The sequence below is a fragment of the Suricata suricatta genome, chromosome 2, assembly GCF_006229205.1.
Source record: "Suricata suricatta isolate VVHF042 chromosome 2, meerkat_22Aug2017_6uvM2_HiC, whole genome shotgun sequence".
NCBI classification, from domain to species: Eukaryota; Metazoa; Chordata; class Mammalia; order Carnivora; family Herpestidae; genus Suricata; species Suricata suricatta.
In genome coordinates this window covers 113,314,646-113,342,088 of record NC_043701.1, presented here as the reverse complement: position 1 = coordinate 113,342,088, position 27,443 = coordinate 113,314,646, and the positions used below count along the sequence as shown (strand labels likewise).

General features: G+C 42.3%; 1 protein-coding gene and 1 non-coding gene across 2 annotated transcripts; one reads left to right on the top strand and one right to left on the bottom strand.

The window, feature by feature from the left end:
- Nucleotides 1-1,774: 1,774 nt before the first annotated feature.
- Nucleotides 1,775-1,966, bottom strand: LOC115286215. Its single transcript, XR_003905956.1, has one exon. It is a non-coding gene; the product is annotated as a U2 spliceosomal RNA (small nuclear RNA).
- Nucleotides 1,967-2,418: 452 nt separating this feature from the next.
- LIPK (lipase family member K) lies at nucleotides 2,419-26,993 on the top strand. The gene is made up of 9 exons (XM_029915036.1): nucleotides 2,419-2,523; nucleotides 4,730-4,844; nucleotides 7,567-7,765; nucleotides 9,425-9,534; nucleotides 10,665-10,801; nucleotides 16,786-16,932; nucleotides 18,783-18,854; nucleotides 22,171-22,242; nucleotides 26,754-26,993. Exons 1-9 carry the CDS (start codon nucleotides 2,419-2,421, stop codon nucleotides 26,991-26,993), a joined length of 1,197 nt encoding a protein of 398 aa, XP_029770896.1.
- Nucleotides 26,994-27,443: the final 450 nt, after the last annotated feature.

Below are 27,443 nucleotides of genomic sequence, written 5' to 3'. Positions count from 1 at the left end.
CTCAGGACCTTCAGGGTCTGGCAACAAAAGTCAGATTCCAACTGCGTCACTCTGTTTGAGCTCAGACTTGACCTCTTTAAGGTGCAATTTCATTTGAAATAAAATGGAGATACTATTTCTTATCCCTTGGAATAATTTCGAGAATAAAATGAGATCATGTATGTCTGTCTGGCACATAACTTGGCACATAACAGGCTCTCAATAGATAGTTGCAATAGTGATAATTATTACTGTTGGTAATGGTGTTAACACTACCATCATTAACCAGATTTGCCAGAGTTAAGTTATATTAATCAATATTAGTTATATACAAATGTGTTACACTAATATAAAAGTGCTTATTTACTATTATATTAATTTTTTAACTAAAAAAATAAACTTAAGTGGTTTCAAAGCTAAATGGGGAATATAATCATCTTTCTCCCCCATAGTTTTCAGAATTTTCTATTTGAAAAATAACTTTTTTCTTAGGATAAAGTAATACTGGATATAAAAATATATATACATAGGGGCTCCTGGGTGGCTCAGTTGGTTGAACATCCAACTCTTGGTTTCGGCTCAGGTCATGATCTTAGGGCCGTGAGACTGAGCCCCGCACTGGGCTGGAGCTGAGCGTGGAGCCTGCCTGAAATGCTCTCTCTTCCTCTCTGCCCCTCCCCTGCTCTTGCATGGATACGTGTGCATACACGTGCTCTCTTTTCTCTCTCAAAAAAGAAAAAATAATTTAAAAATTATAAAGCATGGAAAGTCCTAGAAAATGAGAAAATAATCACCCAAGTAGTCACCATCTAGATATAACCATAATTAAAATTTGATGCTTATGTAACTGAACTCATGTGACTTCACTCCTTGGGGAGTCATAGGTAGAGATGACACCAAATGGAGTGGTCACACAAAATTAACTTTATTTGCAGCAAATAAGGAGATCCCAGGGAATAGCTTCCAAAGCCGGGAATCCCCAAGCAAGGGTGGATAGGGTCCTTTTATGTAGGGTTAGAATGAATATTTAGATAGAGGAGCCTCATCATCGAATATAGAGGTAAGCGTAAGGTGGTACATGTACCTGAAGGAAACATGCCAATACACAGTGTATGTTATGTAAGTGAGGCTTGTGCTCCCCCTTGGGTGGGGAGTTTAATATTATAATGAGGTAGAGGTTAACAGCTGGTCACACCATGGTCCTCTCGCAGGCGTGAGTCAGTGGTGAAGCTCAACCTGGTCCGGGTGGTCTGGGCCACCGCAGCTCTTACTTCCAGAAGTCAGTATTGCTTGAGGGGTCGTTTCTGTTTCCCAGGATGCTGTGCCCTTCGTGGTTTTTTCCTGAGTTAAGAGATAAGCTGGAAAAAACAACCCTAGGAAAATGTGGACAAACATAGGTACAGGCAGGTGGGCAGTAAAGGTCAGGTCTTGGGGTCAATCAGGAGGGGTTTGGCAGGTGACAGTCTTTTTTTCTCTCTCTCTCTTTATAATTTGTTTTATCATTGGGCTCCAAAACAGATGCACAAATTACGTTGTTTTTCTCTCAATATTATAAATAGAAATATCACATAACACATATGAACACGCTTGGTGGCTGAGTAATTCATTCTTCTTCACCCATCATTTATTTCACCAGTCTCTTATTTGGTAAGTTTCACTATATTAAGATATATAATCAGGAATGATTTTATAATACATATTTTATTATTATTATATGTATATTGTTTTCCTTTGTATAGACTGCTGGAAATAGAATTACTGAGTGAAGGATATGAGATTGTTTTTTTGTTCCACCAAGGGGGGCACTGTTCTTGGACTTACTGCAATACCCAGGCTGATGCCTGGAGCAAACACAGCAAGCCCCTATTCCATCTCCTAGTTCCAAAAATTTATCTAATATATTGTCCTCAGATAGAGGAAGTATCTGACATTACACTGATAGGAACAGATACTACACTTGACCTTAGCCAAAAGGCCAAGAAGCAATAAGGCATGAATATTTTTAAATTTGCAGACACGTTAATAAATTTCTCTCCATAAAGGTTATGCCAGCACTTACTTCCATGATCAGAAGAAAAATAATTTATCTGGTAACTAGAGATATTAATTTTGCTTCATTAATATATTGGCCATTATATTTCTTTTTCTGCAAATTCTACATTTCCTAGTTTTGTCCAGCTATCTGTTGGAGACTTACTTGATGTTGACCTCTTCCTTTCTTCTTTCCTTCATTCCTTCTTTCTTAGAAAAAATTTATAATTTGGGACTTTTCATGGAACAAGTCTTAAATATTAAGTGTATTGCTTGATAAAGCGAAACCTAGAAGCATGTTCCTATGCTCTCCCACAGTAGTATTGTATCAGGATTCCACCAAAGTTCACTTTTAGAATCCTGTTTGATGACAAGTATGTTGATACTTTTTTCCCAGGCAGACCCCCAATGCGGCAGCTTTTTGCAGTAGCCTACTGGATGCTTCTCCTTGGACCTATATATGGCTATCACAAGAAAGGAGGTATCACAAATCCTGAAGCTACTATGAATATTGTAAGTCATTCATTATGAAAAACAATTAAGTAAAGAAGTATTAATTTGCCATCATTTTAGATATAATAGTTGAGACATAATCGATGTGCTTGTCCACAACCAGTTCTACATTGACTAAATCTGTGCTTTCTCCCCGTTCCCTGGCGTAGCTAACCAATAGCAGAAAGTTGCTAATCTAAGCTTTGAAAGATGTAAGCCAATTTGGGGCAGTTATATGCCCTTTCCTGGTGGCTTGACCTACCATCTGATGGTGGTTTCCTGAAGGGCAGTCTCTTGAGTTCACACTGATGACCTCTACAGAGCATCCTGGTGTTCACCCACAAGCTTTGTCTAGAGCAGTGTCTTTGATTTGTGAGCTGCATCTGCGTACTATTTTTAGTTTAACCAGCTAGAAGTGGTTTTGGTTGATATAACTGAAAGTGTCTTAACATGCAGAAATTTATACCAAAAGTGGAATGGAATAGTGTGCTAGTGAAAAAAAGAAAGAAAGAAAGAGAGAGAGAGAAAAGAGGGAAGGAAGGAAGGTAGGGGAGAAAGAAAGGAGGGGGGAAAAAGAAAGAGGAAGAAAAAAAAGAAAAAGAAAGAAAGAAAGAAAGAAAAAGAAAGAAGAAAGAAAGGGAGGGAGGAGGCAGGGAGGGAAGGAAGGAAGAAAAGAAAGAAAGAAAGGAGAGAGAGAAAAAGAAAAAAAGGCAAATGACTGACAATCGCCACCCTTAGGCTTCATTCCAACAAGATACCCCCCATCTTGTATATATTATGCACCACAGATGTCCTCACCAAAGCTAAGTTTGTATTAGAACTTTAAGAAGAATGAAATTGTCCAAGTTTCTAATTAGTGTCCTGTGTGCTCCTCTCTCCACACTCTCCAGCAGGGGCCCTAACGTCCTACATGGCTGAACTCACAGTCCATGGCTATATGTCCTCAAACCGAAATTTCCTTCTTCCTGTCATATTTGCACACATCCTCCTTCTTCCTGGTCTGGGTGCTTTTTGTTTCTTAATTATCCTATAAAGAAAACAAGAATCATAAACATCTATAGAGCACTTATTTCATGCCAGACATTGTAGATATTTTATGGATAACCCTCAGAACAAATCTGTGAAGACACTAGTATTATTTTTATTTTACAGTTGAGGAAAACAGAGAACAAAGAGGTTAAATAACTTGCCCAAAGTTGCCTAGCTAATAAGAGAAAGAGTTTGAAATCGATGCCATACAGTTTGTCTCTAGAATCTAGGCTCATAACTCCTGCCTTAAATAGTCCCATATATATGCACACCTCTGGTGCACCTTGCATGGGCAAACGCATAATCCTGTGGCCAAGGTATGAGCTTTGGAGCTAAACTTACTTAGACTCTCATTTTGTCCTTCGCTCTTCCTTGAGTACAGTCTCAGGTAGAGTTTTCATCTGCTGAAACTCTGTTTTCTCAACTGTAAATGGATATAATCCCATCTCAAAGGCCCGTTGGAAGGATTATAAAAGCAGGGGTTAGAAACTCTTCTTCATGCTGAAGATGACCAGTAAATGATACTTCCCCTCCTGCGTGTGTATCTGTGTGGGATCATTTATGTGGGGCCACTCTGCCTTCTTCACACTTTTCTCTCTACCCAGAAGCTGACCCATAAGAACTGGGGCAACAAGTTCCCTTGGCTTTGGTTTTCTGTTCAGTTCAGCCAACTGAGATCTTGAGCAGGAGATCAGAAGGAGGGCGGCGGGTGAGATCAGATGATTTATTGCCCTGGGTTCCTCCATGAGGTCACCCCAGGTGGGCTGTCCCCTTCTGCTCAAAGTCATACTTCCTCTCCATGTGCCCTTTTCTCCCAGTCTCATTCTGAGCCTAGGGACCTTTTCTCCCACCTCCCTTCATGGGTGGTTGGGAAGAACTCACTCATAACTAGCCACAGGGTGTCGCACAGTCCTCCATGGTTTCCCTCACTAGATGACCATATAATTCATTTTCGAACATGGTGAGACTGAACCTGAGTGCATTCATAATAACAAGCCTGGCAAACCAGAATGTACAGTCACCCTCCCTTGCCTTCTCATGCCTCTGTATGCAACTTCTTCCCTAAAACCTTCCTCAAGTTATCCTGATTTTCCTGCTACCTTCTGCCCCAATACACAGTGGAACAGTGGGTTGTGTCATGTAAAAAGCACCACATTGCAATTTATCGAGAGATGTGTCTCTTTTCCTCTCTTTTCAGAGCCAGATTATTTCCTACTGGGGTTATCCTTATGAAGAGTATGATGTTGTGACCAAAGATGGTTATGTACTTGGAGTTTACAGGATTCCCCATGGAAGAGGATGTCCAAGAAAAAGTAGGATTTATTTTGTTTTGGAAGGAATCATGCCTAAAGCAGAGATTCCTAGGTCTGCTGGCAGTAACGGGGCAGCTTGTGTAGTGAAATGGTCTGGAGGCCAGAGTAGCCATACTTATAGCAGACAATCTAGACTTTAAAATAAACACTGTAACAAGAGATGAAGAAGGGCATTATATCATAATTAAGGGGTCAGACATAACAATAGTAAACATTTATGCTCCAAATGTGGAAGCACCCAAATATATGAAATAAGAGTCTGGCCTTTTCCAGAAGAAACTCATCACCTCCACTGCTATGACTCCATTTCACTTGTATAATCCTTGGGACTTTTGAAAACATTTAGATATACAGTTGGCTCAAACAACATGGGACTTAGGGACACTTACCCCCACTCCAAATAGCTGAACACCACATATAGCTTTTGACTCCCCCAAAACTTCCCTACTAATAGCCTAATGTTGACCAGAAGCCTTATCAATAACATAAACAGTCAATTAACATGTATTTTGTATGTTATACCTATTATACACTGTATTCTTACAGTAAAGTAAGGTAGAGAAAAGAAAATGTTACTAGAAACATCTTAAGGAATAGAAAATACATTTCTAGTATTATACTGTATAAAAACATTGTAAAAATATTGTATAGTATAAAAACAATCCACATATATGTGGACCCAATGAGGTTCAAACCCATGATGTTCAAACACCAACTCTACACAGTTTATTTAGTCATTTTTTCCTCCATCACTTTGTCCTTCTTACAAAAAACACACAAAAACAAATGGTATTCTAGAGATACCCTCTCTTCAGGCTTAAAAACCAGAACTCTCAGAATCACCTTGATACTTTTTTCTCCTTTGATTCCTATACCCAGCCAATCACCAAGATCTATCATTTTTGCCTCTAAATTTCTCGCTCCTCCAAAAACTCCTCTCAGCTTCAGTATTCCTCAGGTCTATGCTTGGACATTATCATCATCTTTTGCTTCAACTACTATGATAGCTTTCCAACTTACCTCATTTGTAACTAGTTCTCTACCTAAGTCATTGGGACTTCATTTTTTAAGTAAATCTGGCCCGGGGTGTCTGGGTGGCTCAGTTGGTTAAGCATCCGACTGGCTCAGGTCATGATGTCACAGTGTGTGAGTTCGAGCTCCACTTCGTGAGTTCAAGCCTGGAACTCAGGCCTGAACTCACGTTGTTCAATCAAATTGAACTCATGATTCAATCAAAGCCTGCTTTGGATTCTGTGTCTCCCTCTCTCTCTGCCCCACCCCTGCTCATGCTCTGTCTCTCCCTGTCTCTTTCAAAAATAAATAAACATTAAAAATTTTTGAAGCAAATCTGACCCTGTTAGTACTATACTTAAACTTAATTAAAGAGCCATTTCTAGCCCCCTACAATACAGAGGGATCCCTGTGGAGGAAAGGGGAAGTCAAGTGGCAAAGCCATTGTTTGCTTTCTTCTCTCATTTCTTAGCTCCTTAGATACTTTGGAATGTTGTATAACAAAACCTCCCAGGATCACAATGGTTAATCATGTAAAGGGAAAAATCTAGATTTTCCAAAACCTAGGGAGATGTTGACTTTATAGAAACAATTGCCACCCCCCAGATAACTCCATTACCTTTGTAAACACTCATGAGAACTTTGTTTGCCCAAACATTGATTTCAGTTCTGAGGGGTAACTGCTGGATGGCAGTTGTCTATGATGAGAAGCGGCGAGGGGCTCAGATCAGAGAGGGCCTATGGCCTCTGACTGGTCTTTGGCAATGATTTAGGAGAATTAGTAACACCTCTTCTTTCCATTCCCTGGAAAGATCGATTGAATGGATATAGACTTCCGTTCCTTGAGTGGGGGTGGCTGAGCCCAGTGTAGCCCGCCCCATCTCAGGAAGCTGGCCTAGCCCTGAAGTGAGCTCCGGAGCTTGTGGGCACCAGCACATGACCGCAGACCATTTATAAAAGCCAAGAAAATGGTAGCCAATGCTCTCTCTCTCTCAACACCACCTCCCTACCTCCTCCTCCTTTTTTTCCTCCTCAGTCAAACTGTTCCAATTCTACATTGTGAGCAGGACTTTTCTGTCAAGGTACCAATCCACCTCACATAACATTTCACCGAACATCTTGCACTTTGCTTCCCGACAATGAAAATGAAACTGTGCATTGTGTGTCAGATCTAGCCTAGTGCCTGGTGTTCATCAATACTCAAAATTGGCATGTTTATTGTTTGTATTATTACTTTTAGAAAAGTGTAGTTTCGTAATCAGAGACTTCTTGAGAAATAAAATGTTATCAGTTGGAATAATAATAATAGAAGAATGATTTATTGTGTTGGACAGCCTTTTATGTATTTTAATTCTGACTTAATTCCTGTGACTGAACTATGAGATAGTAGGTGTTACTAGTGTCCGTTACACAGATCAGTTAACTGAGGCACAAAGGGGTTTATGCACAGCAGAATAGATTCTAAGTAAGAACAGCCTGACTCCAGGACGTACGGAACAACACAATATATTATTTATAATCCAAATTTTACATGGAGAAAAACAGGATTATAACTTGCCCAACTAAGTAGTTCGTAAAACACTAGAACCGAGGCTTACCCGGTGCCACATTTCAGCCCTAACCTCTACCCTGGAGAGGAAATCAGGAAGAGAATGTTCCTATAGACACTCAGAGGGCTCAGACGTGACATTCTTGTTGCCGTGTCTTGCAGCTCCAAAGCCTGTTGTGTTTTTGCAACATGGCTTAATTGCGTCTGCCAGCAACTGGATTTGCAACCTCCCGAACAACAGCTTGGCTTTCCTTCTGGCCGATGCGGGTTATGACGTGTGGCTGGGGAACAGCCGGGGGAACACCTGGTCCAGAAAACACCTGAAATTTTCACCCAAATCACGAGAATTCTGGGCCTTCAGGTAAAGAGATAGGTACTGATAAAGTGTGTGCTTTGTTCATTTATTTTTTTTTTAGTGTTTATTTATTTTGAGAGGGAGGAAGAGAGAGAGAGAGAGAGAGAGAGAGAGAGAGAGAGTGAGAGCAAGTGCACAAGCAGGGGAGGGGCAGAGGGAGAGAATCCCAAGCAGGTTCACTACTGTCCGCACAGAGTTCAACGTGGGGCTTGATCTCACGAACTGTGAGATCATGACCTGAGCTGAAACCAAGAGTCAGATGCTCAACCAACTGAGCCGCACAGATGCCCCTCCTTTGTTCATTTATATGGACCAGCAGCCTTTGATTTTTCCCAAACATATCTTTCTTTACCCAGGCTTTCTTCACCGGCTCTGAAGAAACGTCCTTATTCATTGCATTGATGTTTGTTTTCAAAACCCCACTTGTTGAGGCACCTGGGTGGCTCAGTGGGTTAAGCATCCAACTTCAGTTCAGGTCATGATCTCACAGCTTGGGAGTTCAAGCCCCACATCCGGCTCTGTGCTGACAGTTCAGAGCCTGGAGCTCACTTTGGATTCTGTGTCTCCCTCTCTCTCTGACCCTCCCCTGCTCATGCTCTCCTTCTCTCTCTCTCAAAAATAAATAAACATTGAAAAATTTAATAAATAAATAAATAAAACCCCCACTTGGTGTGTGGAGGGGGAGTGTGTGTGAAGGATATATGCAAAAAAAACCATCGAAATGCAAAGGTCATCCTTAGAAGGGTTAATTCCAGGACTATCACTTTCTCAGTGTAGATACCAAAGGAAGGGAAGGTTACATGGTGTGCTTACTAAAGAGGAAAAAGGAAACTGATCGAGAAATGGGACCAGAAACAAGATTCTGGGTGAAAATTCTGAGCACCTGACATCCATGATAAGCCAAGCGGGAGCCTGGAGTGAGTGTGCCCAGATGACATCTTAAATCTTTAGTCACTCAGTCGTGAAGAAACCACAGGCTGGAGGGGCTGCAGCCTGTCCCTGGAGCCAGGTACTGGGGAAATAGAAAGCCTGACCACAGAATGACTGTGGAGCAGTGCCCCCGGGGCACTGTCTGCTTCCTCACAGGGGGAACTCCCACGCTGCCAGAGGAGCTAAGACCCATGTCTTGAAGGTCACTAAAATCATTGGTGCCTTGGCCTCGTTCCTAGAAGCCATGTCACCTTTCTTGATTCCACAGCCCAATGCTGTTGGGTTACGGTGTGATTACAAATGGCATGATGATGCCCTAGGCAAGCTACACATGCAGATTACCAGGCCTCTTTCCTGGAAACTCTCATTCAGCCTGTCCAGGCTGAGGTCTACAAATAGACTTGCTTTATTCTGTTATCAATGTAAGCATTCCAGGAATTGTTCTTCTCAAGGGAGTTTGGGAAAATTGCTGTATCGTTAAGTGAAACATGACTAGCCTTACGGGAACATCCTCTGTGGGCCTCTCCAAAGCAGATTTATCTGACTCTGGTTTCTTAACGGTGTTACTGCTGCCATCGAGGTGACATCCTCAGAAGTTGCAGAGATGCCTAATGTCATATACTGACTCTAGTCTTGAATCGACAAGTATCTATGTCTGCAGTAAATGTGTGCGAACACTGCAGGCCTGACCATGAGATGTTTTTTTCCAATTTTGTTGTTCTTTCTCTTTGACAGTTTGGATGAGATGGCTAACTACGACCTTCCAGCCACAATTGATTTTATTGTAGAGAAAACGGGACAAGAGCGACTCTACTACGTGGGCCACTCCCAAGGCACCACCATCGGTACGTTTGGGCAGGTGTGATCTGAGAGTCCCTCTGGCCTGTGGACTTGACCTGGGAAACCATTTCCTCCGGCTGGTTTCCAAAGAGTAACTAAAACAAGGATGACAAGAGGGATTTACACACACACACACACACACACACACACAGCACCCCCCATGACTGAATTTTGAGATTGTTGGAGATAGATAGATAAGCCAGAGGGAGAGACAATTAGTCATTTGCATACACCACACACATTTGGCAGACGCTGGGGAGGCAGAGTTAAAAGTGATATGCATCTTTCCCTTAACGAGCTTGCTGTCTAATGAAGACACCAGAAAGCAAGCAGAGAATTACAAATGGCGGGGACCCAATGTCACAATCGGTGGGTTTTTTTTTAATTCCAGAGGCACTGGGGCCATGTGGGCAATGCCATGAAGCACCTCCCTCCCTTCCCTGGTCCCCATTTAGCCAGACATCTCAACAACATCAACATTTCCACCAGGCTCTTTTCTATATCTGAATCCTAATCAGGTGTCTGGTGTGAAGTAGGTCTTTCCATGCCTGTACTATGCGGTGCATCTTCCGTACACCTCCCACTGCAACCTCCAGAGTGTGAGATCCCTATCATCCGTGTTTTACAAATGGCTGAATATGGAAATCCTTTCTAATGGTGAGAATGCCAAGTAATACCTTCAGTTTTATACGTATGTAATTTAACCTTCAAAAGAATCATCGCGAAGAATCCTATTTTCTACATTTACAGATTGGGAAAGCTGGAGGTAACGTGCTCGAGTCTTCATACTCGAATGGGAGGCCACAATTATAGCCCAATGTTGTCTAGTACTAAAGAGCCTGGTCAAAGGAAAATGGCCCTTGGGGTTTACTACACATGCCCTACATGAGTGTTTGAACCCTTTCTGCAACACTCTCCAGGAGTCAACTTAAATCTCCAGGGACAGGAAAGTCACTGTGTTTTGAATTAGCCAATCCCATCCTTGAGAAGGTTCTTCCCTACAGATAGTACTTACTCTAAGTTGGTTTTTCCCCTCAGTTGCTGTTGTTGTTTTGTAGATGACTACCTTTGCTATCATTTATGATAAACGAAGAATCGTTTGAAATCTATAAACTAGTGTCTTCTTCCCTTTCAGCTTTCATAGCATTCTCTACAAATCCAGAGCTGGCTAAAAGGATTAAGATATTTTTTGCATTTGCTCCAGTCATCACAGTGAAATACACTCAAAGTCCTATGAAGAAATTAACAACTCTTTCCAGAAAAGTTGTCAAGGTATGTGGCTCCTCCAAGTTTAAATCTGTAGTAATTAAAACTAGCTTCACTTTCACTTATTTCAAGAGAATCTTAAACAAAATGGCATTTTATAAGCTTCTGAGACTATAACAGATATAAGCTATTGATAGAGATGTACTGATAATGTAATTTTACCAACAGGGTTCTGAGAGCTCACTCTGATGCCGTTCTACCCTACTGTCTAAATCCACATCTGCAGGCTTCTGTCCATGTCGATCCTCAATCCCAGATAAAGCAAATGTTGATTTGATGAACTGATTGGTTTAATCTAGTAGGTTCAATTTCTCTCTAGCAGCCCTTGGTTTTTCAGGAGCAGTATGAAATAGTAGTTACAATCACCGCATGGAGCTAGATGGCATGGGGTTGGATCCTAGCTAGCTGGATCAAGACCTGAAATGTTTTGTGAATCGTTTCCTTCATCTATACAGGGGAAACCATAATAGTTTCTACTCCTAGGGCTGCTCTGAGGATTGAGTTCAGACATATGAATCCCTTAGAATGGGGCCTTGCACATTATAAGCTTTTAATAAGTGTCAGCTACTTCTAGCTGTCATGATTTACATATACCATACCTTCCCCCTTCACTAAAAGTCCAGCCTTACTCAACTGCCCACACTTCACAGATCCTCAGTCTGTCAGCTCCTCAAAATCTGGACAATATCCTAAACTCCAGATTCTCTGTGCTAGCTGATGGCTAACTAATCTGATCAGTTTCAGTTGAAGTGAATTGGTCCATGTGGCTTAGTTTGTTTTTCTTTTTCAGATTGATATGGGCTTCTTCCATGGCAGACTAAGAAAGATCCTTGTGTCCAGTGATTTTAATTAAAGTAGAGGAAAGTAAGATAACCTGTATGGATGCTAGAGATTCTGACTCATGAGAAATAATTAATTTAGTCCATGGTGATTCAATTCTATATTGATACAACCCGGAAAGACACAAATAAGTGAAAAGATATCCTATGCTCACCGATTGGAAGGATTAATACCACTAATGTGTCCATACAACCCAAAGTGAATTGCGAATTCAGTGCAATCCATATCAAAATTCCAATGGTAGTTTTCACACAAATAGAAAAAGAAACTATCTTAGAATTTGTGTGGACATAAAGATCTCAAATAGCCCAACCAGTCTTATGAAAGTAGAACAAAAATCAAGGCATCAGACTTCCTGAGTTCAAACTATATTGCAAAGCTATAGTAATCAAAGAAGTATTGTGCTAGCATAAAAGCAGATACACAGAGCAGATTGTTAGGATAGGGAGCCAGAAGTAAATCCACTCTTACGGTTCACTAAACTTTGACAAGGGTGCTCTGAACACAACGGGGGAAAGACAGTCTCTTCAGTACATGGTGTTCAAGTAACTAGATAGCCACGTGCAAAAGAATCAAGCGGAACCCTTACATTATACCACTCACAAAAATTAACTCAACATGGATTTAAAACTTGCATTTAGGACTTGAAACGATAAAGCTCCTAGAAGGAAACATAGGGAAAAAAGCTCCTTGACATTGGTCTTGGCCAATGATTTCCTGGATAAGACAGCAAAAGAACAGGCAATAAAAGCAAAAATAAACAAATGGGACTAACTAAAAAAGCTTCTGCACAGCAAAGGAAACATTGCAATATATTGAAAATGCAACTTATAGAATGGGAGAAAATCTTTGCAAACCATGTATCTGATAAGGGTTAATAACCAAAATATGCAAAAAGTTCATACTATTCAATAGCAAAACCACAAGTAATCCAATTTAAAAATGGGCATTTTTCCAAAGAAGACATGCAAATGGCCAATAGATATATGGAAAGAAGTTCAACATCACTCATCATCAGGGAAATGCAAATCAAAACCACAATGGAGTATTACCTCACACCTGTTAGAATGGCTATTATCTTTTCTTAATGTTTATTTATTTTTGAGAGAGAGAGAGAGAGAATGAGAATGAGCAGGGGAGGGGTGGAGAGAGAGGGAGACAGCAAAGTCCAAGCAGGCTCTGAACTACCAACCAAGAGCCGGCTACAGGGCTTGAACTCACAAAGCATGAGGTCATGATCTAAACTGAAATCGAGTCAGACACTTAACCCACTGAGCTACCCAGTCACCCATGGAATGGCTATTATCAAAAAGACAAGAAAGAAATAACAAATGTCGGCAAGGACGTTGAGAAAGGGAACCCTGATACACTGCTGGTGGAAATTAAATTACTGTAGCCCGTATGGAAAACAGTATAGAGATTTCTCAACAAATTAAAATGGAAAAGTTTAAGAGACTATTAAAAAGCCAAAAGAAAGTAAGGAAATACAGCCATTTGCAACATGGATGAAACTGGGGGCCATTACGCCAAATGAAATAAGCCAGACAGACAAAGACATATACTGTACTGAATCACTTAGACGTAGAATCTAGTATTAAAAGGCCAATTCAATTCCCCATAGAAAAGGGGAAGAGAATGGCGGTTACTAAGGGGTGGAGGAGGGAGAAATGGGGAGATGTAGGTCAAAGTGTACAAACTTTCATTTATAAGACATTTAATGTCTTACAGTGTCAATTATTCCTCAGTAAAGTTGAAGGTGAATGAATGAATGCATGAGTGAAAAACTGGATAAACTTTGTCAAGTTGTTTGGGAGATTCACTGAGATGATACGTGTTTAAGCATTGTGCCCGGCCTACACCAGGCGCTCAGGAGAGATCTAGTAGTATTAATTGAGTTTGTTTTGGATTCAAAGCCACAGCACTTGGGGTTTCAGATTTCCTGTTTGCTAATTGTTTATTCCCTCCTTCTCTCCCGCCTCTTGTTTGGCCCCTGGGCATTTACGTGTTCTTTTCGATCTTCTGTCTGACCTATAACTTCCTTTGACCCTTACATGTTATCTGAACAGTGAGGATTGCTAGTATTGTCTTCATTTCTTAAAAGAAAACCGTGAGGCTCAAAGAGGCTAAACAGCCTGTCCCGAATGACCCAGCTAGTGGGTGACAGAATGAGCATTGGAACCCAGATCTGACCAGGGCATCTATGGTGGGTGTTCTTTCTTCTGTGTTGTCACTTCCCCACCTTTTCAATGCCAACCTGAAGAAGTCAGTCCTGGATCCTTATGCTCAGCTGCGCACAAGATACCCAGCTCAGCAAGCCACCGGCAGCGGCATTCTGCCCGTGGTCTGCCTGGCAAGTCACGTGACCTGGCATGGAGCCACGTGCCCAAAAGAAGGGGTGCCGTTTTCAATTCGCACAGATACCAAAAGAGCACATTGAAGAATCTTATGCTGTTAAGTAACAAACACGCCCCCTTGAGAACGAACTTCGAATTACATTCTACAAGCCGGTTTCCCACGCTATACACATGGGTGCTATGTGACTGACTGGCCTGCATTACTCTCCTCTTTTCTTACCTTGGGGGAAGGAGCAATTATTTGTCCCTGGGTAAAATATACGGTAGTTTTGCTGAGTCACTGATGGATGAGTATAGAGGTAAAGTCAGAGACTGCCATGCTAATTCACCCTCTATTTGGAAATACCAGCTATCAAAATAAAGGACAAGGGTACTTTATGGCTGATATAATGTCTTTCTTTTTGTAAATGTTTATTTATTTATTTTGAAAGAAAGACAGTGCATATGACTAAGGGAGGGTCAGAGAGAGAGAATCCCAAGCAGGCTCCACGCTGTCAGCGCAGCGCCCAGCACGGGTCTCCATCTCACAAACCGTGACATCATGACTTGAGGTGATATCAAGAGTCAGACGCTTAGCCAACTGAGCCACCAAGGGGCCCCTAACCTCTTTCTTTACATCATGTTTTCACGGTTGCTCACTTCCCTGAACTGGCACTTCCTTTACATATGGATTTTCTGCCCAGTGTGGATGATAAAGATACTGGTAGTTGAAAAATAAAAATGTTAAGGGGCACCTCGGTGGCCCAGTCGGTTAAGCTGTGGACTCTTGGTTTCAGCTCAGGTCATGATCTCAGTTTCATGAGTTCGAGCCCAGCCTTGGGCTCTGCAGTGGTCGCACTGTCTGTCTCTCTCAGGATAATAAATAAACTATATAAAAAAAATTTTAATGCTAAAAAAAAGAAAAATGTTCACTGGTTTAAAGCAGACCCTGCTTTCTTCCTTAACTACTTATTCATTTGCTACCCTATTTAGATTGTTGCACTTGAGAACATAGAATAGATGTAATCATTTTTTAAGAGGTAAGTTCAAGGGCACCTGGCTGGCGCGGTTGGTATAACATGTGACTCTTGATCTCCGGCTTGTAAGTTTGAGCCCCGTGTTGGGTGTAGATATTACTCTTTTTTATGTTTCTTTTTATTTATTTTGATAGAGAGAAAGAGAGAGCAAGCAGGGGAGGGGCAGATAGAGAGGGAGAGAGAGTCATTGTCAGCACAGAGCCCAATGTGGGGCTTAAACTCACAAACCGTGAGAGCATGACCTGAACAAAATCAAGGGTTGGACGCTTAATAGATTGAGCCACCCAGGTGCCCCGGGTATAGATATCACTTAAAATCTTTTTTTAGGGGCGCCTGGGTGGCTCAGTTGGTTAAGCGGCCAACTTCAGCCAGGTCATGATCTCAGAGTTTGTGGGTTTGAGCCCCGCGTCGGGCTTTGTGCTGACAGCTAGCTCAAAGCCTGGAGCTTGTTTCGGATTCTGTGTGTGTTTCTCTCTGACCCTCCCCTGCTCGTGCTGTCTCTGTCTCTCAAAAATAAATAAAAAACATTAAAAAAACTTTTTAAAAAATGTATGATTTGAACTAGTTTAACAATTGTAGTGTCTCTTTCTTTTCCCTTCCTCCTTCCCCCTCTCCCACAGGAAGAGGTAGATGAAGTCACAATGTATCGTTGATTCCATTAATATTCCAGGGGATAGCAAACATTTCATTAAATAAAGATTACCTTTGATCATATTAAATAGCCACTTTTCAAATTCAGAATTCAGTCAACTACCCAGTAGGAATTTACAGGATCGAGTTTACCAAAGATAGTGTGAGATCTTATTGTGCACTGGTGCAATAAAAATAAATGCTAGTTATTACTGTTCTAATCTAATCTAATTGATTGTTGCAATCACCAGTCAATAAAGGATTTCAGGAGAAAGATAAACTAGATTTGTTTTGTTTTGCTTTTGTTTTTTTTTAATGTAAATGGATGCTTCTAAAAGAATTAAAAATATCTTTTCTTCCTCATATCTAGTTTATTATCCCAAGATTATAAAACTAGTTTTTGTGAAGCAAAGGTAAGAATTCATCTTATATGCACAGGAGTTTGATATGAATTTATGTTCTAATTTGAAGGGATTTCTAAAATTCAAAAGGTAAGTTCAACTCACTGGCAACATTGCCTGAAATTTCACTAGTAAAGATTCATTTTAGGGAGATCAAGCTTTGCTTCTGGAAGAGTTCATTAAAAGATTCTGGAAGGAATGGCTCATTAAGTCTGTATCATTCATGACTTATAATAATAGTTATTGTTTGGGGAATGTTTGCTTGGTTCTAGAAGATTCAGTAGGTACCTTTTATTTTATTTTTTTTTCAGTAGGTACCTTTTAAACATAACCTATTATCTTCACAACAGTCCTTCACAACATAGTGCATATTAATTTTTTATTTTATAGCTGAGAAAGTTCAGGATAATAGAAATGAAATACTTCCTTAAGGTATAAAGACAGAGTCCAGAATCAAACCAAGGTATCAATGACTCCAAAGCCTTAGCAATTTCCAACAGTGGCTAGGTTCTCAGAAGGTGTTCTGGAAAACACCCCAAGTAGAAGATCTTAGGAAAAGGCATAAAGAGATGTGTTGGGAAGACCACAAAGTTGGGTTGGGAGAACCAAAATCAAAATTTAACAGGCTTTTCCATTTTGCTCAGGACTAACACCGAGCAGATATCACCTCCATCCAGTCCTTGGCTGAATTACCACTCGCTTTACACGTTTGACATCCACGTCCATGAAATCTTTAATTAATCTTGCAGGTACTATTTGGTGACAAGATGTTCTACCCTCATACGTTTTTTGATGAGTTCATTGCCACCAAGGTGTGCAACCGGAAGCTATTTCATCATCTCTGCAGCAACTTCCTCTTTACTTTGAGTGGATTTGATCCCCAAAACTTAAACATGGTATGTGTAAGTAGTCAGATCCAGAAAAGCAATTATTTTGTTGCACAGAGGTGAGGAGAGTTTGTTCTGAATCATGTGGAAATCATATCTCATGGTCTCCTTTTTGTCTCTTGAATTGAAATTACATGTTGATGGCTTCCAACCAAAGCTTGGGTGCGGTGTTGGGGAGCGTCCGCCTGCTTTAGGAGGAGGAATTGGGAAGAAGGCTTTGCCACTGAACTTTCTCACCAACTCTTGCTGTTGGCCAAAGTGTCGCCATTGGCAAAGTCCTCCACTTACATGAAGGCTCTGGTTTTGAAATTTATCTTGCTCTGCCTGAGGTGTGCTTATCCCAGACCTACTGAGGTAGAATTTCAGAGAATTAGCTCAGGCATCTGTATTTTTTAAACCAATTTTCCACTCTCATACGTGATATGGAAATAGTCGTTTTGTGAACCACTTCTGTTTTTAATCCATTGGTATTAAGGCATAGCTTTCCAATGAGAGCTGCAGGTTCACTGTTCAAGGGGCACTGAGAGGGACCAGTGGGGTTTCTTGGTGAGTCCTCTCTAGCTGAAATCCTTTTCTTCTTCAGTCACCGTGAGCTGACTAGGTGGGAGGCAGAAGAAGGAAAGCTATTGTTTACTCCCCAGCCCGAGAGGAGGTATCTTTGAAACCAGAGGCTGGACAAAGTTGAAAATGGTCTCTGATTGTCTCACAGACTTCCGCCCAGAGCCTAGTCTCCCTCTGCTACTGGAGAGCATGGATTAAACACTTTTCTTGCTCTCAGACAAGATTTAGAGATGGCCATTTATGCAAAGGATGACTTAGCTCCTGCCTTTTTACATTCCTTTTCTATTTTCTCAGTTTACTGAGGGAATTGCACACGCCTATCACTTAGAAGGAAGCTATCATGCAGGCAGAGCTGAGTTAAAAGAGCTGTAAGTGAACACAATAGGGATAATTTCAAAACACCCTCTTGACATGGCCTAAGAGTTTGCTAGAGGAAGACTTCATAACACGGCCCCTAGAACATTCACTGAGGGCCCTCATTGCCCATTTATACAGTCAGATTGCCCTTTTTACTTTTAACTCTTGGGGACAGGCCTGTGGAATATTATAATCTCTGCAAGGATGTGTATTTTAGTGGAGGACACCCAGGGATGCCTGAGTAGAGTTTGTGGACCTTTGAAGGAATACACATGGCCAGGACTCAATCCTACAGAGTTTGATACTGATTCCATAGGTTTGGCTAGCTCATGAGGGGGAGTGTTTTTTTCAAAAGCTCCGAGCTCTTTTTATCCTCACTTTGGTGGAAAAAAATAACTGTTCTGTATATTAAAGTATAAAAAAAGGCAATGGAAAATATGAAAAAAAATTAAGTTGGATTTTTTTAATCCAGAAAAAATCTAAATGTCAGTGGAGGTTACAATCCTGGATGGATTATGCTCCACAAACTTTCAGAGAGCCCTGTAGAATATTCACTATGTTTTTAAAATCAGAACGCCAAGGAAACATTCAGATCTTTTCTCAACGTCTCATGATAAACAGCTCTCTCAGAATGTCCTTTGGGACTTAACACAGGGGGAAGAAGGCCACTGGGGCTCTGGCCCCTTGACCCCCTGTACTCTGGGGCCACCTGAGCTGAGGCTGGAGAGAAAAGACATGTTTGCATCTTTGACCAGCGGGATGCCCTCTGTGGGCTTTATGAAGACTGTACAGGATGGAATAGAGCTAAGAGAGGGAGAAAGTTCTTAAAGAGGGTATGGTACGTGTTTATTCCCAAGAGAGAGAAAGGGAGAATATTCAAATTTACTTATGGTGTGGTCATATAATTAGCCTCTGGATGAGAAACAATCTCTACTTTGCAGAGCCGCTTGGATGTTTATTTGGCACAGAGCTCTGCGGGAACATCTGTTCAGAACATGCTGCACTGGGCCCAGGTGCGTGCTCCCTACCCCTGGTCTGACGCACACACAGCTCTCCGTGAGCCCTGGGGGGGACGCCCAGAGAGCCCACTGCAGGGTTTTGTGGCACCTGCTGCCGTCGGGTGGATGGATGCTTCTGAAATCAGCATCAACTCGTGTTGGTTTCGTTCTCTCTTCTGTTCTCCGTGTCCTCGGTTTCGGGTGCTTGGGCCTGGTTCCCACCTATTTGGACTGAACTCTGATTTTTGGATTACTCCAAACTGCCTTTTCTAGGGAAAGTTTGTACTTCCTCTTTTGGAAAGTCATCAGTTCTAACAGCACTTGATATAACATGATCGGGGTTATTCTGGAAAGATCCACACATCCTCCTATTGGCATATGGACCTCCGAGTGTGGAAATAATGCTTTCCTCTGAGCAAGTTAAATGTGAGATAGAGATGAAAATAGATTAATGGTTTCTGTTTTCACTCTCAGTTTATAGTTTTGTGAGTGCTACTATAGATTACTCAATAGCCAGCAAGTTCAGGGATAAGTCATATTCAATTGGCACAGCTTTCTGAATCAAGTGTGTATGAGTGTGTGTGTGTATGGGGGGAGGGAGAGAGAAGGGTTTTCTCAAAGTTTAGACATATCCAAGATCCCTCTGAGTGAGTTTGCACTTTCACTTCCACCCCAATAAATGTGTTCCACACTTTAAGGTTGAGAAGTACTGCTACAGATAGCCTGAGACACTAATTGAGGATTTCTGAGCTCCTTTGAAGAGTCCCACCCCCAGGAGATAAGCCCTCAAGTTCCTGCAGGAAGAAAGATGTTCAGGACATAGAGCCTCCTCCAGGGAGGAGACAGACAGAGTCTGTGATGAATGTGGCCTTCCAGGGAACACAAGTCCAATTTTGTGTTTACTGAGCACTTACTATGTGTCTTTGCTACTCATACATGTGATTTCCTTCAGTCTTGCTAAATTCTCTTAACAGTCTTTCCATGAAGGCATTGATACCCCCTTTTCCACAAAGGTCCTGGCCAGTCCTTTACACATCTCACAGTTCATTGTTCTTAAAAAGGTCTCTTCTCCTGTGGTAGAACATCCTCTTCAGGACAGAAATAAATCAGGGGGTGGGGGAGGGGGGATGAGATGAGTACCTGGTCGTAAGTTGTGCAGACAGCTACGGCAAGGGTGACGACAGTGACGATAGTAGCAATATTAGTAAAAAGAGGTTTCTTGAGCATTCCTAGGTGCTACACCCTAGCACCCCATTTAATGCATCACCCTATTTAATCTTCACTATGGGAATGTCGTCATTCCCATTTCACAGACGAGAATTAGGGAAAATACATAACTTGCTGTGGATCACGCATTCGATAATCCATTAAGCCTGGACTCAAACCAAGTCTGTTTGCTGCTAGAACCCAGGTAGTTAACGAGCCCTTGCTACTGCTTGCCGTTGCTGAAAACCGACCACAGCAGACCCTCTGTCCATAGAGGCATGATGGGAATCCTTTTAAGCTAAAAATTGGGATTAAATCAATGAGTGTGGAAAAAAAATCTGAGAGTCAAGTTCAGAAAAACACCCTTAGGAAAGGGTGAGAGTCATTTACTGGAGCATGTGAGGTGAAATGAGAACGTTACCCATGTCCTCGGTCCAGTCAGGGTGGCAAATAACAGAAGACGGGCACCCTAGGCCTGCAGGTGTGTGATCACTTCCGTTCTCACAGCGGAAGTCTAAACACGAAGACACTCGGCCTGTGGCCCCGTTCCTGACGACAGGGAGGCTGCTGGGGCGACAGAGCCCCTCCCACAGCAAGCACTAAAGCTCCTCCGAGGTAACATTCCTTTCGGGAGCAGCGAAGGTGTTCAAGAATAGGGACTGTAGTGGGAGCATCCTGACAGGGACACTGTATGCAGCTGTTTAGTAAACTGTCAGTCACTTAAAAAAAATTTTTTTTACATTTATTTATTTTTGAGAGACAGAGAGAGACAAAGAGTGAACAGGGGAGGGGCAGAGAGAAAGAGACACAGAATCTGAAGACAGGCTCCAGGCTCTGAGCTGTCAGCACAGAGCCCGATGCGGGGCTCGAACCCACGAACTATGAGATCATGACCTGAGCTGAAGTCGGATGCTCAGCCGATTGAACCACCCAGGCCCCTCTGTTAGTCACTTTTCAATGTAGGTGAATAGCTGGGGCCTTTGTAAAAAAAAATATTATAATTCCTGAAGCTAAGATATTCAAGAATCATTCAATCCCAGGATCCTTGTAAACATATTTTAAAATTTTTTAATGTTTTTTATTTATCTTTGGGAGACAGAGAGAGACAGCATGAGCAAGGGAGGATCAGAGAGAGAGGGAGATACAGAATCTGAAACAGGCTCCAGGCTCTGAGCTAGCTGTCAGCCCAGAGCCTGACGCGGGGCTCCAACCCACGAACCGTGAGATAATGACCTGAGCTGAAGCTGGACGCTCAACCGACAGCCATCCAGATGCCCCGCTTGTAAACATTTCTATGCAGAGCCTTATAGCCTGTAAAGACATTGCCATCAGGGCGCCTCAGTGGTGCCGTCAGTTATGTGTCTGACTTGGTTTCAGCTCAAGTCATGACCTCAGGGGTCATGAGTTCAAGCCCTGCCTGCTTGGGACTTTTTCTGTGCCCCTCCCCCACTCAAAATAATAAAAATATTGCTGTCTAAAATTTTCTCTGGAGGATAGGGGAGAGTTCTGTGAATTAGTATATCAATTAATATCAATTTTATTATCTGGATTATTAATTTTTACTGGATTTTAGCCCCTGTGTCTAAAGAGTGGGATGTAATGTCATCTACTTTGTATATTTTCTATTTACTGTTTTTATTTTTTTTTAATGTTTATTTCTTTTTTGAGAGACAGAGCATGAGCAGGGATGGGGCAGAGAGAGAAGGAGACACAGAATCCGAAGCAGGCTCCAGGCTCTGAGCTAGCTGTCAGCACAGAGCCCGACGTGGGGCTCAAATCCATGAACCGTGAGATCATGACCTGAGCCGAAGTCAGACGCTTAACCGACTGAGCCACCCAGGCGCCCCATCTGTTTACAGTCTTTAAATGTGTGTTGCTGGGCGCCTGGGTGGCTCAGGTGGTTGAGCATCCGATTTCAGCTCAGGTCATGATCTCAGGGTTCGTGGGTCCAAGCCCTGCGTCAGGCTCTGTGCTGACAGCTCAGAGCCTGGAGCCTGCCTCAGATTCTGTGTCTCCCTGTCTTTCTCTGTCTCTCAAAAATAAATAAAAAATATTAAAAAATATTTTTTAAGTGTGTTGCTTTCGTATATCATTGTAGTGTGTTTTTATTTCTATTTTATCATAGGCTGCTAATTCTGGTCAGTTCCAAGCTTTTGACTGGGGAAACCCTGATGAGAACATGATGCACTTTCACCAGGTACGTGGAAGCCATGGCCATCAGTGTCCACTTACTAGGCACCTGCTAGGTTCCAACACTGTGCCCGATATTTTATATAGATCAGCTGCTACTTATGGTTTCTTACCATGTTCCACATCATTATGTTTTCATTTTTTTTAATGGTTTATATTTTGAGAGAGAGAGAAAGAGGGAGGGAAACACAGAATCTGAAGCAGGCTCCAGGCCTGAGCTGTCAGCACAGAACCCGATATGGGGCTCCAACCCACAAACCATGAGATCATGACCAGAGCCAAAGTCTGTCCTTCAACTAACTGAGCCACCCAGGTGCCTCTTTTTAAAAAAATGTTTTTACCTTTCCATATTATTTTTTATCCTCACAATGACCTTGCAAGGTAAATATTATTGTCTCCATTTTTGCAGAGGCTCAGAAAGGTTAGGTAAATTGTCAAAATTATTTAGCTTAGTAATGAACGAGGATATGACTCAGGGGTTCCTGGATTTTATAGCCATACTTATTTCTTCTTAAAAAATAGAAATCCTTGGGGTGCTGGGGTGGCTCAGTCAATTAAGCGTCCAACTCTTTCAGCTCAGGTCATGTTCTAACAGTTAATGAGATGAAGTCCCACATCGGGGCCCCCAGTAGCAGCTTGAAATTTTCTCTTCCTCTTTCTGCCCCTCCCCAGTTCACCTGCTCACTCTCTCAAAATAAACAAATAAACGTAAAAAAAAAACTCTCAGCACTTAATTATGACCATATATTTTTCAAAGTTTATTTAGTTATTTTGAGAGAGAGAGAGAGAGGTAGAGGGAGAGATGCAAAGAGAAGTCCAAACAGGCTTCGCACAGTCAGCCCAGAGCAGTCAGCCCAGAGCCCGACTCTGGGCTTGAACTCACAAACCGTGAGATCATGACCTGAGCCAAAATCAGGAGTCGGGCACCTAGCTGACTGAGCACCCCAAGCAACCCAAGACCATATTTTAAAAAGAATTAAAGATATGTAATCTTTGCTTCTGGAACATAATCTCTCATTTCTTATCCTTCTCTTATAAAAAGATCTTACACTGCTCTATTAGTTGTTTGGAAAGACATTTACTACTCATAAACAAAACAACGTATGAATCATTAAAGATACACCAGACCAAAATACCACTTTTAGGATGAAGCACTGCTATCCGCCAGAGAATGGTGTGTCAAGATATTACTTGACATAATCTCTAAAAATATTTAGAGCCAAAGTTCTGTATTAAATGGAAACATGTGCTGTTTAGTTGTTATTTTTTTCCAGTATTTACAAAGAAATCCATACATGAATTAGGCTTCATGCTGATAGACTGAGCTCAAGTACACAAGGAGTCCTCAAAGATACACAAGTTTTCTCATCTTGTAATTAATCAATTTCTCATCCTAGCAAGGTGAGCTTACCTTGTGGGAGCTAGACATTGACTTGGATGAGAACTGAGTCCCAGGGACTGGCTTTCCCATTATCGTTGCACTTGTAGGACATCAGAATACACAGTGATTCAAGTTCACCTACAAGTCTTTTGCTTGGGACCTTGGGGAAGAAATGGAAAACCCCAAACAAGCTGAGGATGAACAACATGCATGTGTAAAAAGCAATAACCTTTGTCACAAGTATAAGCAATGACCATAAATTAGACAGGCATAATGATCAACGTAATCACCAATCCATTACTAAGTAAAAAAAAACACAACTCTTCGCCAAAAGCCAGTATGTCTCATTTGCATAGTGATTTGCATATTCAGTTTTGCTCTGCCATCTTCTGGGCCCCCTTTCATCCTTCAGAGGGTCCTGAATCATTGCAGTAAATGTATTCTGAGTTCAGGGGCTCCTCAGACCCACTTTCTTGCCATGAAACCCACTAATATTTACAGCTGTCTCTGGGTGCGTTGTCTCTCTATTCTTTACCATTCTCCATCTTCGCCTCTAAGTATTTATGCTCTGTGTTATCCTGCCGAGAAAACCAGAGTCAGGAAAAGCATGCCTCTTCTTGCCTCAGTTGCTCTTTGCCTTTGAGACATTTCCTAGACTCTCCTGAGCCCTTAAAGCACCACCGGTGAGTGCTGAGCAGTACTCACCTCTCTGCCTTTCTCACTGCCTTTTTGTAGCTATGTCTTCTCATTTATCACTTGCTCCTAAGCCCAGGGCCATGGTCTCCCAGCAATATAGGGGACAGATGATATACTTAAGACATTTAGTAATGCAAAGACCCAGACACCAACCCATCGACCAATAGCAACTTCTGTAATAACTGAACCTGCTTATATACTGCTCTGCTGAGAGACTGTGCAGGTGCACAGCCCTAGGCCAGCCCCAGCCCCACGCATCTGGTACATTCCTAGTCTGGGAAACCGCTAGTCTAGGAAACCTCTCCCCAACCAAGGTTACAGGTTCCTAGGGATCTGCATCTTTGTCCATGTTACCCTTTCTTCCTAACCTTGCTGCCAAAAATTGTTAACAACAGTGTAGTAATCTTTTCAGGCTGCCATAAAAAAATTACCGTGGACTGAGTGGTTTAAGCAACAGAAATTTATTTCTCACATCCTGGAAGCTGGATGTCCGAGCCCCAGCAGGGGGGTCTCTGGGGAGGATCTTCTTCCTGGCTTGCAGAGGGTCGCCTTCTTGTCACGTGCTCCCATAGCCTTTCTTCTGTGTATGTGCTTAGAGAGAGAGAGATCTCTCTATTCCCCTTCCTACAGGCTGCCGGTCCTACTCAGTTAGGACCCAGCCATTATGACTGCATTTAATCCCAGTTACATCATAGTAGCCTTCTCTCCAAATACAATCAAATTAGGGGTTAGGGTTTCAACATCCAAATTTGGGGACAAGATATTTGGTCCCTGGAAAACGGTGGTAGTTCATATTCTTTCAGTTGCACGTGGCAGAGGACAACGCTACATTAGGTACTACACTGAACAGTGTGGTGATAAACTCACAATGGCTGGGAACTGGACGGCTGTCCTCCGGGCGCTCCTCCTCCCTGTACCCCTCCCCTTCTCTCCCAGCTCTGCTCAAAAATTCTTTCCCTTCTCAGGCTCTTTCAAAAATAGTAGTAAGATGGTGACTGGGTGTGCTTAACTTGTGTCGGTCTTTCAGCCACAATCCCAGAGGGACAGCCAATATTTCTCTCAGGGGGCACGGGCAGAAAGTTCCAGAGGGAACTCTGGCCTGGTTTTAGACATGTGCCCACCTTTCATCCAGTCACCGAGGCCCGAGGGATGAAGACTGATGGGCCAGGCTGGGTCATCCTGGGCCACTGAGGAGCTGGGGGATGGGATTTGCTGGATCCCAGAGGGAAGGAGCAAGACATTAGCATCACAGGCACTCTTCTCTGGAAGAACGTGGCTCCTCCTTCATGTCATACTTCAAACCTTTTCATCTGTTGCTCTCAATGCTCTCCAGAGTCTACTCAAGTGTCAATAATACCCCAAGCCCAGAGTTCTGCATGAGAAGAGCTATTTACGTGTACCCTCTACATATATACATATATTTTGTTTGAAAAGGATAATCTCCCAGTAGCAATCACTACCAGAAAGATGGCCACTTACAGGGGTCCCTGGGGGGTGCAGTCAGTTAAGCAACCAACTCTTTTTTTTTTTTTTTGAGAGACAGAGAGAGACAGCATGAGCAGGGGAGGGTCAGAGAGAGAGGGAGACACAGAATCCGAAGCAGGCTCCAGGCTCTGAGCTAGCTGTCAGCACAGAGCCCAATGCAGGGTTCGAACCTATGAACTGTGAGATCATGACCTGAGCCGAAGACAGAAGCTGGATGCTTAACTGACTGAGCCACCCAGGCACCCCTGCAACTGACTCTTGATTTCAGCTCAGGTCCTGATCTCATGGTACGTGGAATCGAGTCTCACATCGGGCTTTGTGCTGACAGTGGGGAGCCTGCTTGAGATTCTCTTTCTCTCCTTCTCTCTCTCTCTGATCCTCTCCTGCGCGCGCTCTCTCTCTCTCTCTCTCAAAATAAATAAACTTTTAAAAAAATATTTAAGATGGTCCCCCATAGAAATAAGAGCCCCTTCCTCAAGGATTCTTTCCTATTTTCCCCAGAGTGTAAATCAGGAATATCACAGTTATCTTTTTCTTTATTCACAGTTCATATCATTGCATAAAAGTGCTTTCAAGTAGGGGTGCCTGGGTGGCTCAGTCCGTTAAGCATCTGACTTTAGCTCAGGTCATGATCTCATGGTCTGTAGGTTTGAGCCCTGCATCGGGCTCTGGGCTGGCAGCTCAGAGACTGGAGCCTGCTTCTGATTCTATGTCTCCGCTCCCATCTCTGCTCCTCCCTTGCTTGCTCTCTCTCTCTCTCTCTCACAAAAATAATAAAAAAAAATTTTTAAGTGCTTTCAAGTACTTCTCACATTTTAATTTTTATAAGTCATTAAGTGTATTCTAACTGCATACTGTTAGTATTTGAAGAACTTGCTTAACAATCGATCATGTTACCCCCTGATGTGATTTTCTGCGAAATCTGGTGTTTTCTCTGTGTCTCCAATCGTACTTAGTGTACACCTCCCTTGTACGATGTCACCAAGATGCAAGTGCCCACAGCAGTGTGGAGTGGAGGACACGACCGTGTGGCTGACCTCAAGGACGTTGAGAATTTACTGCCTAAAATCCCCAGGCTTATTTACTATAAGTTGATTCTACACTACAATCATGTGGATTTTTACCTGGGACAGGATGCACCCCAGGAAATCTACCAAGACCTTATTAGACTGATGGAAGAATGTTTACAAAATTAAATACATGTTCCTTTCTCTAAGCAAGTGGATTTTTAAAATAATAATGTGGCGCCCAGACTCTAAGGCGACTGCTCCGATGATTTTCACCTCCTAGTGCCCACGTGTTGGTGTAACCCTCTCCCCATGAGTGTGGGACACCCTTAAGACTTGGTTCTGGCATACAGGATTGGCAAAGGTAATGGTGTTGCACCCTTAGTTAGATCATGTTTATGGCAAAGGACGTAACTCCTGAATGCATTATATTGCATGAAAATCAATCAAGTAGACTGGAGAAGAAATCTCTCTTGTTGGCTTGATGAAGAGGACAGATCTGTGGAGGGAGCCTAGGTGACCTCTGGGATCTGTGCCCAGAGCAGGTAACCAGCAAATAACCAGGTTCTCCACCATACAGCTGCATGATCAATTACATCTAAGCCCTGGATGAACATGAAAGCCCATGAATTCCCAGTA